This window comes from Cyclopterus lumpus, chromosome 14 (genome assembly GCF_009769545.1).
Source record: "Cyclopterus lumpus isolate fCycLum1 chromosome 14, fCycLum1.pri, whole genome shotgun sequence".
Classification (NCBI taxonomy): Eukaryota; Metazoa; Chordata; class Actinopteri; order Perciformes; family Cyclopteridae; genus Cyclopterus; species Cyclopterus lumpus.
Genome location: NC_046979.1, coordinates 15,287,361 through 15,305,611, shown reverse-complemented (window position 1 = coordinate 15,305,611; position 18,251 = coordinate 15,287,361). Strand labels below are relative to the sequence as shown.

The following is an 18,251-nucleotide window of genomic DNA, read 5'->3' as shown; positions in this document are numbered from 1 at the left end:
GGTTTTTGTCATTTATTTAAACACAATTTTGGAGAAATGCAATACAATAATATACAATATCAGCTAAACAAAGTTTGAATTTGAAGAACTGACCATCTTTAAGTCTGGCAACAGTGTTGCATATAATTAATATTAGTGTAGGAATATTATTAATGTCCAACAAAATTTAAATCAGTGTGAATATTACAAATACCAACATGAACATAATAGTAATAGCTGTAGGACAGTCTGCGGTGTTCAGTCATGATACCTAGAACTAAGCAACCAAAACATAAGATTATAAAAAGGAAGTATCATGTTTATTGCCTTCACCTTGATATTTGGGGTTAAAAAAACAACAATCAAAAATCAATAACCAAAAATCAATATCAAAACAATAATATGATTGGGAGCTTTTGTTGATATGCATCACATGGTTTACTCAATGTTTCCAGTCTGCATGCACAACATGCATGTTTTCGTTTGTGAGGGGGTCATGTATAGGTGTAGGTCATTTGTTCATCTTGTTCAAACATTTACCCAAATTATCAAACCGAAGTTGTCATAATGTTGATGCATGTATTGATATTGGTCACCAGTATAGGCTACTCTTGTTTGCTCCGTGGTATTTGTTTTACTTATTATATGCCTATATAAGTAGCCTACAGAATGGATGAAACATGAAGGCAGCTTGCTCCTTAACGTTACATGTATGAGGCCGAGGAAGGTCAAAACTAGTGACTTTTATCTGGGTGGCGGTGTAGAAATGTTTCATGAATATGTATTCCTCCTGTCACACAACTCAAGGTTAACCACCTCGTCATTTAAATTGCGGAGAATTTAACATGTGTATACATATTTACATGCAATACACATACATGTGTATTGCATGGAGGTCACAGAGCCTCGTGGAGCTGTGACCCCTCGGTGGAGGAGTAAAGCCGGAGTCACAGCACTGACATGGTGTGGCCCCTCTCACCAGCAGTTCCCGGAGCCACCGACAGGTGGTGCGTGTGCTCCGTGCATAACTACGACAACACAAACCGTACCTTGCTATGTTAGCCACCAAGGAGCTTTGCCGTTAGCTAGCACACACAACTATCATTCATGAGCTCTGGGACGTGACAGTTTGAGCGGGACGATAGCGCGAGCGCCCTCTTTCCCCAGTCCGCAGCGTTTGGATTACTTGTTATCAGTCCGTCTTTGATTTGAAACGAGGTAAGTAACGTGAAGTTGTAAAATGGCGGACAGCTAACGTTGACATCCAGGGAGTTTGTCATTGGTGCTGCTGTAATGGCGAGCTGACCAGGCACCTGTGTTAGTGGTATCAGGAGTCACGTACACAGAAATACAAACGACAAATGGCGTGATTGGTGATGACGAGTCACAGCTGGAGCTGAGTCGTGGAGCCGTTAGCCTGCTGCAGCTAACGGGGATGCTAGCAACGCTGAAGGCGATTTGAGGCTGAACATGTAACGTTAGATCTCCTACAGTGAAGTGGCCGCGAAGAGGAGAGGCTCTCAAGTCAGCTAGCTAGACAATGTATCGGCGGACATCACATGTCAGTCGGGCTAGCTGCATTAGCAGAGAGCTGCTCGAAGAGAGCGAATCACCACCATCGGAAACATCTGTAGTTGCGTTTGAATTAAAGTTAACAACTGCGCGTGTCAGAATAGTTTGTTTGGGATCAACTTGCTTTGTAACACATTCAGAGTCACAACGACCTGCTGTGAATGTTTATGAATCTGTTGTCCACGAAAGTAACGGACGTTAACTCGAGGGGCTCAAGTAGCCTCGGAGTCCCAAGTCATCTTTTCAGATGAAGTGCATGTTACGTTTCCGTTGCATTCCGGGATGGTTCGTCACACGTACAGAGTTGTGTAGACACGCCCCCCCACAGACAACATCTGTTCATGTTAAATCTACGCGTTGAGAAGCATCTGCGTCCCTTGTGTTATTTGTCCTGGTGAATGACATCAACTCACAACTTAGTTGGGAAATGGTAAATGACCAATTGTGCCTTCAGAATAACAGCTACCTGTCTATCTCTGTAGAAGTTGTGTGCAATTTAAGAGGTGAATAAAGGGTCTAACAGCATGTTTCCCCATTACCCCATAAGACACTTTACCTGCCTGTCAGTGTGGCTACCAAGTTAAACACTACACACAATCACAGTTTGAATATCCCTGGTCCCTTACGTATCATTATCAAGACCAAGAAAGAAAAATGCATGATTTTGATAGCCATTAAATACAATTTCACTGATCAGCTGCAAATACACATTTTACCCCTCAGTCCTCAAGTATAATTAATTGTGCTCCATTAAAATGCCCCTGTACATAATCTGAGCAATCAATTAACCCAGACAGTAATTAACAATTATATAAATGAAGTAAAACATGCATCAAATATTAAAGATACATACAATCATCATACGTATGTGATGTATTTAACTACCACACATTTGGTACTTTCATTCGATGAATGGCTGGATACAGTTACACCAATCATCATAATTGTTAATTTACTAATTGATTTGATTTATTCTGCACCAGGTTATAATACAACAAATAAAACTATAATTGTGTGATTCACAAAAATGATAATGACTGCTCAGTTTCTGAATAAATATACACAACTCATATTCAAGCTCCGAATTATCCGCACAGTTAGAAACAAAAGCAGGATGTAATGAGTCAACATGTTAAAGGGAGTCTGTGCAATGACTAAGGGAATCACCCTCACTAAGGCCGAAACAAAAGCGTGGTTGTTGAGGAGATCTCTGAACAAGATGTGGGATTAAAGTCGGGCTGCATCTAATGATTGTTTTCTTCTTCAGTTAATCAGTTATTAGATTATTACATGGTTGTCTAATAATGTCAGAAAATATTGAAAATGGTTTTCCTCAGACGCCAGGGTGACATCTCCAGATAGTTTTTGTGTGTGTGAAGAAAGCAGTAGTTGAGCAAAATGTCACAATCTACCGCATGAATGGAGGAAAATCCGTCACTTAGATTACATTTCTTCCTCAGTAGCCAGTTTGCTGTTCCATGTCAGCGAGGTGTTTGAGTGGTGCACTGCCAGGCTGCAGCATCTTAGGCCCTTTGTGACAATAGAAACAAACGGCTTCATCCCTGGCTTTGAGCATTACATCTGCTCTTGAAACACATCTATGTCAGATATACTGTGATTTGTTGGTGTCAATGTCCTCATTCATCAACAAACTTTTCTCATTTGTCTCTTTTTCCAGGCGCAGTTACCTTGTTGCTTGGGGTCCAGAGCAGTAGACGCACCACTTCAGCAGACACAGAAAAATGTTAAAGAAATGATAGCAGCGCAGGATTTGCACACGGAGTTTCAATTTGCTCAGTAAGCACTGCATCACAGATGCGCATTCTCAAATTATACCTGTCTTTGAATTCGTATTTGCTTGATTGTATGCAGGCATGTTCACTGTGATGTTATCTCTCGGAACTTCAATGTTATGTTTGAAGCCTGTTTTGTGTTAGTAATGACTTCATCTGTTATGCACAGAGAGGCAGAGTCTCAGTTGTCTTCTGATACTGACCTTGAGGATCCCGATGGCAAAAATGCAAAGACGGGAAAGGGCATGGTATGTTTTTATTTTATTTTATTGTATTGTATATTGCCCTCGATGGACTGGCGGCCTGTCCAGGGTGTCCCCTGCCTTCGCCCTATGTCAGCTGGGATAGGCTCCAGCGCCCCCGCGACCCTAATGAGGATAAGCGGTATTGAAAATGGATGGATGGATGGATGTATTGTATATATGTAAACATGTTTGCTGCTGCTTCAAAGAAATTCCCCCCTGGGGATGAATAAAGTACATATATTATCTTATCTTTTGAGAACCTTTAATCTTCATTTATTTATTTTCCTTATCTGTCCATGTGTAATTGATCACATCATGCATTGGGTGGGAGGCAATGAAACACTCTGGACTGGTTCCCAGTACATCACAGGACTAAAACAGGGTAGAAACAGTGTGATGTTACTTGGCAGCTTTGTTTGATCAGAAAATAAGTTAATGCCACATCACTTTCCACATGAAATGTCTGTAACGTGAGTCTACACGCGCGTTTAATGTGTGCGCACTGTTCTCTGAGTTACGATACTCAACACAATAACACACTTTAATTTTCCATTTAACACCTTTCTCCACTACAGGCAGCCAAGAAAGGGAAGAAGGCGCCTGGAGACAAGGCCAAAGGTGGAGGAGCAGGAAGGGCCCCCGGTCTTGGCCGGGTGAATGGCCATTATCAGGAGAACGGGATGGAGACCCTGTTCGAGGTGGTTAAAATGGGGAAGAGTGCCACACAGGTGGGTACACACTACTGTGGTGAAGAGATTATGTAGTGCTCCTTCTCATTGTTTTATTAGGAACATATTTTTGACTGGTGTGGTAGCTGAGGGTTCCAGTTTTGGGAATAAATTGTGTTGGAGCAATTGTATTTGTCATCCTGAAAGTGCAGCGATATTTTTTTGAACGTTGTATTTGTCAAGAGTCATGTTTCTTTTTTTTCTTTTCTAGTCTGTTGTTGATGACTGGATCGAGGCATACAAACATGACAGGGACCATGCTCTCCTGGACTTAATCAACTTCTTCATTCAGTGCTCTGGCTGTAAAGGTGAGTATCTGACATGATCTGTATGAATATGTAGAAAGTCAGGTGCCTGAAAGCAAATACAAATGCTGAACTTGACTGCCATTGTGTGATTCTTCACGCAGGTGCTGTGAGTGGAGAGATGTTCAGACATATGCAGAACTCCGAAATCATCCGAAAAATGACAGAGGAGTTTGATGAGGTGATGCATTCAGTTACTTAACTTGATTCTTAAATGAGAGAACGATCAATCCATAAATCTGTGCAGTTATCAGATAACAGCACAAAGGCAGACATTAAGGGAAGTGAAACAAATGTGATCCCCCTCGACCTGAATCTGGTCCTCTCTCTCATGTCATCAAACAGGATGGCGGTGACTATCCATTTACTATGGCAGGACCACAGTGGAAGAAATTCAGGATCAACTTCTGTGACTTCATTGCGGTTCTGGTTCGTCAGTGTCAGTACAGCATCATCTACGACGAGTATATGATGGACACAGTCATCTCCCTGCTCACCGGCCTGTCTGACTCACAGGTCAGGGCGTTTAGACATACAAGCACACTGGCAGGTCAGTTTTAATGTGCACGCTTCTGAATTTCTGCTCCATGCACGCTCTTATTTCTTCAGGCCTGTTTTTAAATTGTGTGGTTTTCTGCAGCCATGAAGTTGATGACGGCCTTGGTGAATGTTGCTCTCAACCTGAGCATCAATATGGACAACACGCAGAGACAGTACGAGGCGGAGAGGAACAAGGTCCTTGCAAAAAGGGCCAACGATCGTCTGGAAAACCTGTTACAGAAGCGTAAAGAGGTGAGGAGAAATACAAGTTGTCTAACACTCGCAACTACACTTTGACTATCACTCCAAACACTGTCACAGTAAAGCCTTGTTTATACTTGAGAGGGGTCCCGTGGCACGGAACCCCACAGATGGCGCGCAGCATACAGTATGAGCACACACAGCAAGGTGTTTATGTGCTTTTTGTTGCAGTATTCTCAGAAATGCCAGTGGGCTTACAGGCACAATATCCTGTGAAGAAGCAAGAAGGCACAAGTGTTACCGGCAAAATGCTATAAACCAACCTCTGCACAGGAGGAATTTTAATTAACTCTAAACATTCATACTTCAATTAATGACATATTATAGCTGCATTCTTTCACAGTGTACATTTATACTTGTGTTTATTGTTAAATCTGAAACATTTGATTACCTTTATATCTATTTATATGCACTTTGCAAAAACTGGTTAGATGCTATGTGACATGACTTTATAGTGGATCTCATGCAAGAACTATTTCTACAGACGGATTCATTTCTTCTGTGGTCTGTACGATTGATTTAAGAGAAATTGTGGCATTTACCAATTTTCACTTAGATTTGAACAAAATGTCCATGTGGTCTAGACCGGTCATGTACAGTCAGCTTTACTCTACAGGGCGAAAATAATTTTAAATCATAATGCCTTTTATCTGAATGAATTTGGACAATTAAACCGACTAAGAATTAAACCTTTGTCTCCAAGGGAGGCAGGGGCTTGAATCTAGGAAACGCTCATTTATATTTCACTCACAGGTCTCATCCCCTACTGTGAGCCATGACATCATCCCGTTTAAATATCCCGGTGATTACCGAAAGTAGTGTCATGCCAACCTTGCTCTTTATCATAGCTAAAATTACTTATGTATTAGTTTTTGTGTTTGAGGTTTGAACAAGGGTCTTTTGTTTTTGCTGTTTTCATGCAACTAATTTTAAAACGATCACTTTCTGTCTATCTTTCAGCTTCAAGAAAACCAAGATGAGATTGAAAACATGATGAATGCAATTTTCAAAGGAGTGTTTGTTCACAGATATCGGTATGTGAATCCATGATTGCTGACTGATTTGCAGCAGGGACCTTTCAATGTTCATTGTTGGCGCCCTCTGGTGTGAAAATAATGTCAACACCAATTTGAGTCCCTATGATTTTAGTTTAGTATGAACAATTGTGTTTACACAAAGGCTTGTTATATTATATTATTGACTAAATTAAATCAATTCTTGTGGTTTTTCGCCAGTGATGCCATTGCTGAAATCCGAGCTATTTGTATTGAGGAGATTGGAATGTGGATGAAGTTGTACAGTGACGCCTTCCTCAATGACAGTTACCTGAAGTATGTTGGCTGGACAATGCATGACAAGGTGAGCTACCAGACAGACACTGTTTTTATACAAAATTAACCTAAATGTAAATCAAACTAACAAGCATTTCTGCAGTTATTTCACCATACACGCCATATGTAGTCATCTTTGCTGGAAGATGTTTGCTGTAAAAAGCAGTAACTTGTAGTATTGTATTTTCATTTACCAGTAACATCAAAAAAAGTTCCTGTTTTTTCTTTCTATTCAATGATTGCAGCGCTCTGTGCTTGTGCTCAATTGATTTTTAGGGTAAATTTAAGACAAATGACGATTTAAATCATGAAGAGAAGTGCTTCAACATCAGCATAAGACCAGCAGAACCCTTGAGTGTTGGAGGACTAAATGTTATGGAGTCCATATCATCTTTATATCAAAATCTGATCAATTGATTTGGCTGTGGCAAAGGAATGGGGAAAAAGCAAAAGAACTCTTATTGACGTAGATCATTATATTTTGTCTAAAAGGGTGCATAATAATATACAGCTTTGGGGTAAAGGCAAAGTAACTGAATTAAAATATGGTTAATAAGTTATGTATTTCTACTGTGACTCCAGCAAGGTGAGGTGCGACTGAAGTGTCTGGGTGCCCTTCAAGGCCTGTTCCACAGCAGAGAGCTCGGCGCACGACTGGAGCTCTTCACAAGTCGCTTCAAGGTAAGCAGTTGCATAACTTCAGCATCGTTGAAATGTGTTGGAAAGTTACAGCCTTTTCCCTGGTGTGTCTTCATCTGCCGATAACTAAAGAAAGATAACATCATTTTGACATCAGTATACCCGTTCATGACACGGCCGCTAATGTTATGGAGATCGTCTGACTAAGAAACTGTATCTGAAACATAAACCTACTCTCGTTGACAGGACCGGATTGTGTCCATGACTCTGGACAAAGAATACGATGTTGCAGTACAAGCCATCAAACTTCTGACACTTGTCTTGCAGTGAGTAACCTTCCCTCCTCTTGAATGGGAATGCTCTGCATGCGTTTTATAATGTGACTCTAAAGACATAATGCTCATAAAGTTAACTGGATAAATAAAATAAAAAGAGTATTTGTGCTTCAATTAGAGACATTACCCTGATCCATTACTGCTCAGTCATCATTTCTGTTTATTGCTATGGTTACTTAAGTCTTAAATGAAGAGAATATGCTCCTATTTCGTTAGATTTAATAATCATATTTCTATGAGAATGTTTAAACAAACTATTTCATACATTTGCCTTTAAGTAAATATCTAATTGTTCATCTTTGATAAATTAAATTGGCCTTTCTAACTAAGAATGTCTGCATTTGGTCTAACAGGAGTAGTGATGAGATCCTGACAGCAGAGGACTGTGAGAGTGTTTATCATCTGGTCTACTCCGCGCATCGACCCATCGCTGTTTCAGCAGGAGAATTTCTGTTTAAGAAGTAAGTGTTTCGTTGTGTCTTTTGAAACAACTGAACTGTCATTGGAAGTGGGCATCGTCAACACGTAAGAAGCCGGTTTATAGTCAGCTTTGAGTCACCTCGGCTTCCGTTCATCTTGTTTCACAGCAAAAACAGAAGTGCAAAGAGTTGTTGTACCTGCCAAATTAACTGTGTGAGCTTACATTAGATATATTAAAGTAGAAACAATATTGTGTTATAATAATGTTATGTTGAGTCATCAAACAATCCTCCCAACAGAGCATATAAACAATATGTAGTTATAGAAATAATAAACAAATACATGTGGAATGTACATATAACTTGAAGCTTTACGATTAAGAAGCATGTGACACGCCATGTTAGCCCCAGCATGTAGCTTCTCCAAAGGGGCTGCAGGCAGAGCCGGTGCTTATTGCACCTGTCTTCACCAGACGTTTTTTAACAGCCTTTGATATTGTGCTGATTGAAGGCTCTTCAGTCATCGAGGTCCTGAGGAGGAGGGATTACCCAGGAGGGGCAGGCAGAGCCTCAATGGCAGTCTCATCAAGACTACGGTCTTCTTCTACTTAGAGAGCGAGGTAAGCAGGCCTTTGTCTTTTACTCCTGGACGTTAACCCCATTGTAATTAAAAAGTCCATCTTAACACATCTGTTGATCTTGCTTTGAGTGTGAAGATCTCATTTTAGTTTTGGATGAGATACAATAATTCCAATTATTTTGATTAAACTGATAGTATGAAACAAATCGACCTTGTTTCGTAAGGTTTAAATTTGATCCACTGACATTTCACCATTTGATGTTTTACAGCTCCATGAACATGGTGCCTACTTGGTGGATAGCTTGTGGGACTGTGGGTCAGAGCTCCTGAAAGACTGGGAGTCTATGATCAGCCTGCTGCTGGATGAGCCCGTGTCAGGGGAGGAGGGTAAAGATCCACTCTTTAAGACAATTACTGGCTCAGATTTTCAGCTCCGGTATGAGGAACAGGAATCTATCTGAAAAGACATAAATGTATTTCTTTCTACTCTTTTTTTCTTTTCTTTTCTTGGTACTCAGTTAGTTTTTTCAGTACATTGTCAGTAAATGTCTGCGTCTGCCATCTTTAGCCCTGACGGATCGCCAGGAGACGGCTTTGGTTGAGATCATGCTCTGTGCTATCCGGCAGGCTTGTGAATGCCACCCTCCAGTAGGCAGAGGCACAGGGAAAAGGGTGAGTGCCTCACATTGATTAGCCTTGTTTCTTGAATGATTTTGTGTTATTGTTTGGTTTTTGTGTATGGAAAAGGTCCTGAGTGCAAAGGAGAAGAAAACGCAGCTGGATGATCGGACCCGGATCACCGAGATGTTTGCGGTTGCATTGCCTCTGTTATTGGCAAAGGTGATGACTTGTGTTAGGCACGACAGTCAACAGGCGTTTGATTCGTAACCATTCAACCTAAAGGCTTTCTCTTTTCTTGTCACAGTACTGCGTTGATATTGATAAGGTGACCAATTTGCTACAAATACCAAAGTACTTTGATCTGGACATCTACACAACTGGCCGGTTAGAAAAGGTGTGTACATTTTTACATTTGTTCTTGATTATGCAATTTGTAAATTGCATGCAGTATCAGTTAAACCCTGTGCTGTGCTTCCATGTTCTCACTAAGCATTTGGATGCCTTGTTGCGGCAAATCTGGGAGGTCCAAGATAAGCACACAGACACTGAGGTCCTGGAGGCCAGCTCGACCACCTACCACTCTCTCTGCAACGAAGAGTTCACCATCTTTAACCGCGTGGACATCGCTCGCTCTCAGCTCCTCGATGAGCTCGTCGACAAGTTCAATACACTCCTGGAGGACTTCCTGCAAGAGGTGGGTGCCTCGGGGTGTTTCTTTGAGTGGAATGTTTTAAAACATGTTCACAGTTGGAGAGACAAGGGTGAATATCCAGGGTTTGACCGGTTTGGGCTCTTGTTTGTCAGGGTGAAGAACCAGATGAAGATGATGCCTACCAGGTTCTATCTACACTCAAGAAGATCAGCGCTTTCCACAAGTAAAGCAGTTTACATTTTTTGTTATGGTTTCAATTTATTGTTATTATACTATTTCATTGGAGCATTTCTAGCAATAAAGTAGAATTTTGGTTTTCTTTTACGGGGGGAAGATATGAATAATGATATTTGCATGAATGTTTTCATGTATTATTTATAATTTGCATTATTTTCACTTCCAGTGCACATGACCTCTCTAAGTGGGATCTCTTCACCAGCAATTACAAGCTACTTAACACAGGTCTGCAGAACGGGGACATGCCTGAACAGGTAACAGCAGTCTTCTCTGACTTTGTAAGTAACTTCCCGAAAATGCTAAAGCAACAATAACCAGTATAGCAACCCACCCTCGGGTTCCCCTTCAGCTAAACACTGTTGGCTTTGTCGGCACGTTTGCGGTACCTTGTACTGTTCGTGCTGTTGGCACCATTAGCTACGACCCACCGGCTCAGGCACCGCCATGTTGAGAGCTGCTGAGAGTCAATAGAAATGCTCACCTTGAAGTATCCAGGTTACACTCGCCTTCCTCAAGTACGCTGATTTCTTAAACATGTGGACAAGTAGCTGGGCTTCTGTAATCAGAGTAGGGGATTACAGAAATCTTGTCCATGTATTTGGATAACTGGTTTCCGAATTTACTCTTAACATGACAAAAAGTGTAGACATGGAAACTAATGGAGTAGAAAGGAGATCTAATTACATGGAGCGATGCATTGATAACATTACATTAATTACATCTAATTACATTGTCGTATTTAGAATCATTCCATCAAAAGTCCGACCGTCACTGAAACTAACACAAAGTAGCCTCTAGAAGTCTAAATAAATTAATCTCTCTCCGCCATGGAACACCGATTTGGTAATATTCACACACACATTCGTGCGGTGAGGATGCAGCTTCTTCTGTAACTAATACAGTGAAGATAAACGTGCAGTACGGTTGAGGTGGGGGAGTACAGTGCGTTTAAATGTGTTCTCCGATTATGTGCGTAGCCGGATTTCTCTGCCCGATTACTTAAGTACATGTAAATGCAGGTCTGCGTGGAATAGTGCGGCTCATCTGATCTGCTCGCCTCCTTTCCCACAGATTGTGATTCACGCAATGCAGTGCACACATTACATCATCCTGTGGCATCTCGCCAAGGTTTCAGATGGCAGTTCATTAAAGGTATTTACATAACGGTCTATGACACACTCTTTTGTTATTCTTGGCAAAATAAGTGTCCAAAAAAAGGTTTAAAAAACAACACATTCCTTTGCATTCATTTATGAAATAGATGCATCGTTCCAGTATACCAGTACGTTTGAAAGTAGTTTACCTTCTAAAGACAGCAAATAGCCATTAGCCAGGTACACTGAGTTTCAAAGTACTTTTACACATCTTCCCACCATTCTTACACAATGTATAAAGAAAGCTATTATTATTGACTGATTTTGGCATTAATTGACAGCTAAATGTTTCAATAAGTATTAAACTGGTTTTAACTATGATACTGATTTACTGTATTTAACTTCTTTTTTTACTACTAACTGAACGTTTGCTTAATCGTTTTAGGGTGATATGGTGACCTTGAGAAAGCAAATGAGAGCTTTCTGCTTAATGTGTCAGCGTTACTTAAACAGCATCAACAACGCAGTGAAAGAACAGGTGGGGGTTATGCCGATGGGACTGTTCTCTTATTGCTGACTTTTTTAACATGGGCATTCTTCAGTACCGCTGAAAATGATCATAAATGCTGAAGTGTTGTGTTTATTCCAGGCCTTCACCATACTATGTGATCTGCTATTGATCTTCAGTCACCAAATGATGTCTTCAGGCCGGGAACAACTGGAGCCTCTGGTGTATACACCAGATTCTTCTTTGCAGGCAGAGCTGCTCAACTTTATTCTGGATCAAGTGTTCATTGATCAGGATGAGGACAACAACAGCACAGGTCAGAGTCTCTCACCGTTGTGCCAAACAACCGCACGTTTGAAAAGTAAGTCATAATATTTTTTAAATGTGTATTATTTTGTATTTTCCAGATGGACAGCAAGATGATGAAGCCAGTAAAATTGAGGCTCTGCACAAGCGAAGAAACCTTTTAGCTGCCTATTGTAAATTAATCATTTACAATGTGGTGGAAATTAACACCGGAGCAGATATATTCAAACAGTATATGAGGGTATGTTGAAACCCCTTTTTTAAATCACTTAAAAGGAATTCCTCTTTTCCTGCTCTTCTTACCAATATTTCCTCTCTTTCTTCTTAGTATTACAATGACTATGGAGATATCATCAAGGAAACGTTGAGTAAAACAAGACAAATCGACAAAGTACAATGTGCAAAGACACTCGTCTTGAGCCTGCAAATGGTAAGAGTCTTTGCCCGGTTGGAGTCTAGATCATTTGTCTTTTTTCATTTTTAGATTTTAATATATTTTTTATATATATATATATATATATATATATATATATATATATATATATATATATATATATATATATATATATATATATATATATTAGTAGATGCCAGCAAAATATCTCAGAGTATGTGAACCCACATGTAACTGAACGTGGAAACAATCTATATCTGTTGTTTTCTTCTGTAGTTATTCAATGATATGCTGTCTGAACTTGGCTTTAATGTTGACCGCTCAACATCAGCCTTCTGTGGCATAAAAGAGCTTTCCCGACGCTTCTCATTGACTTTTGGCTTGGATCAGATGAAGACCAGGGAGGCTATTGCCATGTTACATAAGTAAGTAGCAGTCCTGAGCCAAGACCTTGTGGTTTACAGCTTTGCATGCAACTCAGATATTACAGTGACATCTTTGTTTTCATAAGTATGGCAAATCCTTATTTCCCTCTGTATTTTAGGGATGGGATTGAGTTTGCTTTTAAGGAGCCTAGTCCTCAAGGACAGGGGAGTCCACCTCTCAATCTAGCCTTTTTAGATATCCTGAGCGAGTTCTCCAGCAAACTAATTCATCAGGACAAGAGAACAGTGTAAGTGTGAGCTGCACGACGTGTGCCATGGTTTATGTCTGTGCTGAGCTTGGAGCTGAAGAGGAACTCTGACAATGCTAACTTTGACATTTGTGTTCTGACACTTTGACAGTCACAAGTACCTGGAGCGATTCATGACGGTTCAGATGGCGCTGCAGCGAGACGACTGCTGGCTGCCCCTCATCTCATACAGGAACTCCTTGCAGGTGGGAGGGGATGATGACACCATGTCTGTCATTAGTGGGATCAGCAGTCGAGGGTCCACCAGGAGTAAGAAATCTAAGTCCGCCACTGCGAGCAAAAGGAAATTACCTGAAGGTAAGCACATTTTGATCATCATTTTACTTTGGTAGATCAAGATTTATTTTTAATTGACATGCAACATGAGATAACCTGCACCAAACAGTTGTTTTTTTGATTACCCGTTTATTGTTAAAGTATCTAAAAGGCAAATGCACAGTCAAAGCTGGAAATTGTGTTTTTTGGGTGTGTTGGGGGGCTTTAAATTGTTATACATGTATATTTCAACAATGTGTGTCAGTCAGTAGGCAACATTGATCCACATAGGAACTTCTTCCTTTTATAATTTCAGTTTTTTAAAAGACATTCTTTAATAATGTCTTAATGTCTCCTGTATAGCAGAAGAGAACAGCTGCAGCAGCAGTGATGCAGTTTGGATGAACCGCGAGCAGAACATGCAGACGCCAGTAATGATGCATTCGCCCCACCTCACCTCTACTGTACTGAGGGATCCAAAGAAGATGAGGCAAGAGGACAGCTGCACTGCTGCATTCACCATGCCAACAGAGCAGCTGCCCCATCAGCCTGTGCCTCTCCAGCAGCAGCCGCACCATCACCACCAGACTGCCATTGATTACAAGTACGGAAACCTTTCTCCCAACCCTTACCGTACCTTGAAATTCATATTTTATTGCTCCGATTGTTATACAATGGGAATTATGAAGTCATGTTGAATACTGAACACTGTACCCACAGTACCCAGGTTACTTGGATGTTGACACAGAGACAACAAGTAGAGGCCCGTCAGCAGCAAGAGCGAGTTAGCATGCACTATGCCAAGATGAGGAACCACATGCAGCAGGAAATGTAAGGTGCCACTCCTCTTCAGAGTACATTTCATAGGTTTGAATTGTGAAGGAAACCTGGTCAATGTAACCGCTTTTAAAAATAACATGGAGACAAGAGACAGTATGTGAAACAGCACAGCCTCATAACAAGTGTCTATGTGTACTCCTCAGTCGTCGAGGCTCAGGACTCATGGAGGATGATGAGGAGCCAATAGTGGAGGATGTGATGATGTCATCGGAGGACCGCTTGGAGGACATCAATGAGGACATGAATTTTGAAACAATGGACATTGATTTGGTAATTTAACACTGCAATCATTTCAATGCTAATTAGGGCTGGCAATGGTAACAGGATGTGGTGATGATCACTGACATACCATTAAGTTTGAACCTTTTGATTTAGCGAACTTTGCAAACAGCTGCTTAGTTACACATACAGCCGTCACGGAGCAGCATTATCATTCATTTGGAGTCGTGTATGTGTCCACACAGTGAATTCAAGTCCAATATTCACTGGGAGTTTAGCACTGTTTTGGTCTCTGCCGACTCCTGAGTGAAATATATGACTGCTAAATGCTCCACTTTTTTCATCAGCTAGTCACTGACTGTGTATGTTGGTGACCAGCTAGTGTACGATTGTTTTTTAGAACGTCTTCTCTCAAAACAGCCTCTTGCTGCGGCTGGAAACTACTTTATGAGAGCCGTGAAACAAAACAGTAAACTTGTGGGCCGGAAAGCTAAACAGTGTGCCGAAACTTGCTGTAATGCTCCATTAAGCCGAGAGCAGCTGCAGATTCAGGTGATGATTATCTGTCTTTAATCACTACGAGCGATCCATTGCAGATTGTCAGTGTTTTCACATTGTCAATGGATATGTTGTTGATTGTTGCCTTTTTATAGCCACAATATAACCACTGTTCATGTGCATTCCTGGGACCACAAATAGAGAAAGTGCCGAAGGCGGTTCATGGGTAAATATTTACAGAAAATGTTAAAAGCTCCTTAACCACATGTTAACTCTTTGTATGACCCAGTCATGCTTTATTGGTAGCAAAGTTTCTCAGCAAGTTTCTTCCAAATAAAGAAAGGTGTTGCTTCCCTGCGGTGCCAAATATTAGAGTTGGCACAACATTATAATTGTCAGATTTTCTCTACATGTTTTTTTTTTGTTTTTAAGACTGAAGATAAACAATGATTTTGGTGTGTTACATTAGACTTTGTGGAGCATTGTTCTGACTCAGTTGTTATTTTTCAGCCGGCATCAAAGAATCGCAGAGAAAGATCTGAACTAAAGCCGGACTACTTTGATCCATCTTCCATTATGGATGATTCGGTAAGGATTATTAACTTCTTACAGTGCTGTTTTACTTATCTGCTTCTTTTTTTATGCAACAGGTCAATGTGAGTTTCATGGTTGCTCATGATTTGTAGGCCTGATTTCTTCAGGTAACGTTTTTGTATGACCATGAATTATATATAATAATGAATATAATGTGTTATCCATGCAGTCTGGGATTTCAAGTTGGAGTATCAAATACTCACCTGCTAAAAAAAAGCATGAAACTTCCTTAGAAATGTCTATAAAACCACTGTACTTGTTCTTTCTCAATCCTATATAATCCCATATTAATACAATTAAAACATAGTTGATATTAATTTATAAATGTCTAAACAATATTTTGTCTTGGAAAAAAATCTTCCTAGGCTATAAATTGTGCCAGAACTTTGTTGTCCTATTTTTAAGATTGTGGATTTCTGAAACAACTTATTTTTGTGTCTTTAGGTTCTCAATGTTTCCATGTTCTAAAACAAATTGCATCAAGGAACATGTTTTCAAAATCCTTGGAAGACAAAATGGATGACTGAAAATCAGAATGGAGCGAAATGGACTGCTATAAATGATTTGTGAGACACCAATGTTTGCCTCTTTAACAGTTTGTTAAAACTCAAGCAAAAGCTTGAATTTTTATTTTATTCTGATATTTTCACTCGCAGGACTTTTGTCACACTGCAGCAGAAATGTTTATGTTTTTGTTCAGTTACCCTTAAACCAACTTGATGTTAGCTTATCTCACTAAGGTGAAGCAGTACAGACATTATGTGGCAGGTGTATGGTGAGGGGACAATAGCAGACTCAAATTCAAATTAATAATATTTACACCTATACACCAATCTTTTTCATTCAGTAGACAAAACATTGTCTAATGTAAATACATAATGGCCAATATAAAGGAGTGGTGAACACGATGTGATGAGCACAAGCTGATAGAAATATAATAACCCTGCAAAATAATACTACCTTTGTGATGCTTGTTGCGTTCAGTTGTTGAATACTTTAATGACCCTGCACTTTGTTACGGAGGTATTGATTCAAGTCTATGGTCATTTTACAGCCATATTTTTTTAGAAATGATCATAGGCTCCAATCAATGCCTCTCTGACGCAAACTAAACATACATTGAACATCATAAGCTTTATAAATACAGCATTCATTGCAGGGCTATTTAATTGGACTGCGATACATTGTAAAGGTGTCGGTAATTTTGTGTTTACCGCCTGTACTTTTAAACCGTAGACTTTGGCATGGCATGTAGCCATATATGAAAACATGTAAAGTATAATGTGAACTGGCGTCTCATACTGTTCAAAGACCTTGCCAGAAATGATATACGACATTCTCAGATTTCTTTGTGATGGTATTTTTTAGAAATGTATGTGTTCTGCTTTTATACCTTATAGATGACTTTGATTTATAGATATTTTGTAATGACAATCAAATGTAAATGAATGGTTTCTAATCATGTTATTTCACATAGATGCTGAAATAATACTTTTTAATGAAAATTATTATGTTAGTATAGATATGGACAGCTGTTTGTATTTTTCTTTTGATCTCTATAACAAATGGGTGCAAAGATAATGCATTGCTCAAATGTAATAATTTGACAAATTGATGGCTGCATTTAAAACTATTTTTTAATATTGGGAGCATTCAGAGTGTCATGGATACATTTTGACTCAATCTTAAACATGTAATCTCTCCTATATCTTGACTATTTTTCTCCGCTGTATAGTATCTAATAATATCTAGTAACAAAGACATGCCATTGTTGCAATATTTAAAAGAACAGATTTTAAAATGGTTGCGAAAGGTGTGCATTGTTTTGTTTTTCTCCATTTGGCAAGTGTGCAGGGGATTCTTTCAAAAAGCCAATTTGATGAGCCACTGTTGCGTGTATACGAGTTAGAGATATTCCAAATTACAAAGTTTTAGAATTCTTTAGTCAACAATCATAGTATCAGAATTGTATATTATACAATTACAGATGTGTAATATATTGTGAATCTGTGATCATTTTATATTTGCAGTTTCTGTTTGCTTGAAATTTTAGGGAAAGGTTAAGTAGAATGTAACTTGTTTTAAGTTAACCTAATACTTTTCAAGTATACACATACATTACATTGTTTTGTTTGTCTTTCAATGGATTGCTGTGATATTTCTTTACCTCTGTGTATTGGCCAGGTTGGCAGATTCCGATTTTATGGGAAATGGTGTAGTCATATTGTAGTTAAATACAAATCCCTTTTTTCCCTCAGATTCTCACTATAATGTGGTGAAAGCAATCATGTAGTTTTTAACATGACCATATACACACTGACTATTCAATTAGGCAGGTGAGAAAAATACATCTTAGAATTGCCAGTAAATTTAACCTATAATTTTGAATATTTTCTGTTTTGCATTGAACTGCTGAAAATGTGCATACATCTGTATGTTTAGACATATTTAAATATTTGTGTGTATTAAATTTGTGTTTTTACTCTGTGTGTCCCATTGCATTCTTTGATATTTGTATAAATGTCTAAAGATATAGCTAGCACACACCGATAAATCCTCTTGGGTGTACAAATGAATGAAGACACATTAGTGCAGTGTTGATTTATACTTTA

General features: G+C 39.4%; 1 protein-coding gene across 2 annotated transcripts; it reads left to right on the top strand.

Annotated features, from left to right (window-relative positions):
- The first annotated feature begins 967 nt into the window (after positions 1-967).
- Positions 968-18,121, top strand: stag2a (stromal antigen 2a). Of its 2 annotated transcripts, none has more exons than XM_034549951.1 (34): positions 968-1,197; positions 3,230-3,348; positions 3,514-3,592; positions 4,165-4,317; positions 4,529-4,625; positions 4,727-4,803; positions 4,968-5,172; positions 5,263-5,414; positions 6,384-6,457; positions 6,659-6,782; positions 7,337-7,435; positions 7,640-7,719; positions 8,082-8,189; positions 8,659-8,767; positions 8,997-9,114; positions 9,296-9,399; positions 9,475-9,567; positions 9,653-9,742; positions 9,839-10,042; positions 10,153-10,223; positions 10,404-10,491; positions 11,309-11,389; positions 11,777-11,869; positions 11,981-12,155; positions 12,247-12,386; positions 12,474-12,575; positions 12,816-12,964; positions 13,084-13,212; positions 13,325-13,530; positions 13,852-14,092; positions 14,209-14,319; positions 14,472-14,598; positions 15,556-15,633; positions 16,084-18,121. In XM_034549951.1, the coding sequence occupies exons 2-34, from the start codon at positions 3,305-3,307 to the stop codon at positions 16,105-16,107; spliced, it is 3,825 nt and encodes a 1,274-aa protein (XP_034405842.1). In that variant the 5' UTR covers positions 968-1,197; positions 3,230-3,304; the 3' UTR covers positions 16,108-18,121. The 2 variants fall into 2 exon arrangements, with proteins under 2 accessions (XP_034405842.1, XP_034405843.1); XM_034549952.1 differs by having other exon boundaries at positions 1,004-1,197; positions 13,855-14,092; positions 16,084-18,120.
- The last annotated feature ends 130 nt before the right edge of the window (positions 18,122-18,251 follow it).

Excerpts from the sequence above, each read along its gene's own strand:
- stag2a (XM_034549951.1), top strand. The coding sequence starts at position 3,305 with ATGATAGCAGCGCAGGATTTGCACACGGAGTTTCAATTTGCTCA. Across the intron at positions 6,783-7,336 it reads GCTGGACAATGCATGACAAG|CAAGGTGAGGTGCGACTGAA; the intron begins GTGAGCTACCAG and ends CTGTGACTCCAG. Across the intron at positions 9,568-9,652 it reads TGCCTCTGTTATTGGCAAAG|TACTGCGTTGATATTGATAA; the intron begins GTGATGACTTGT and ends TTCTTGTCACAG.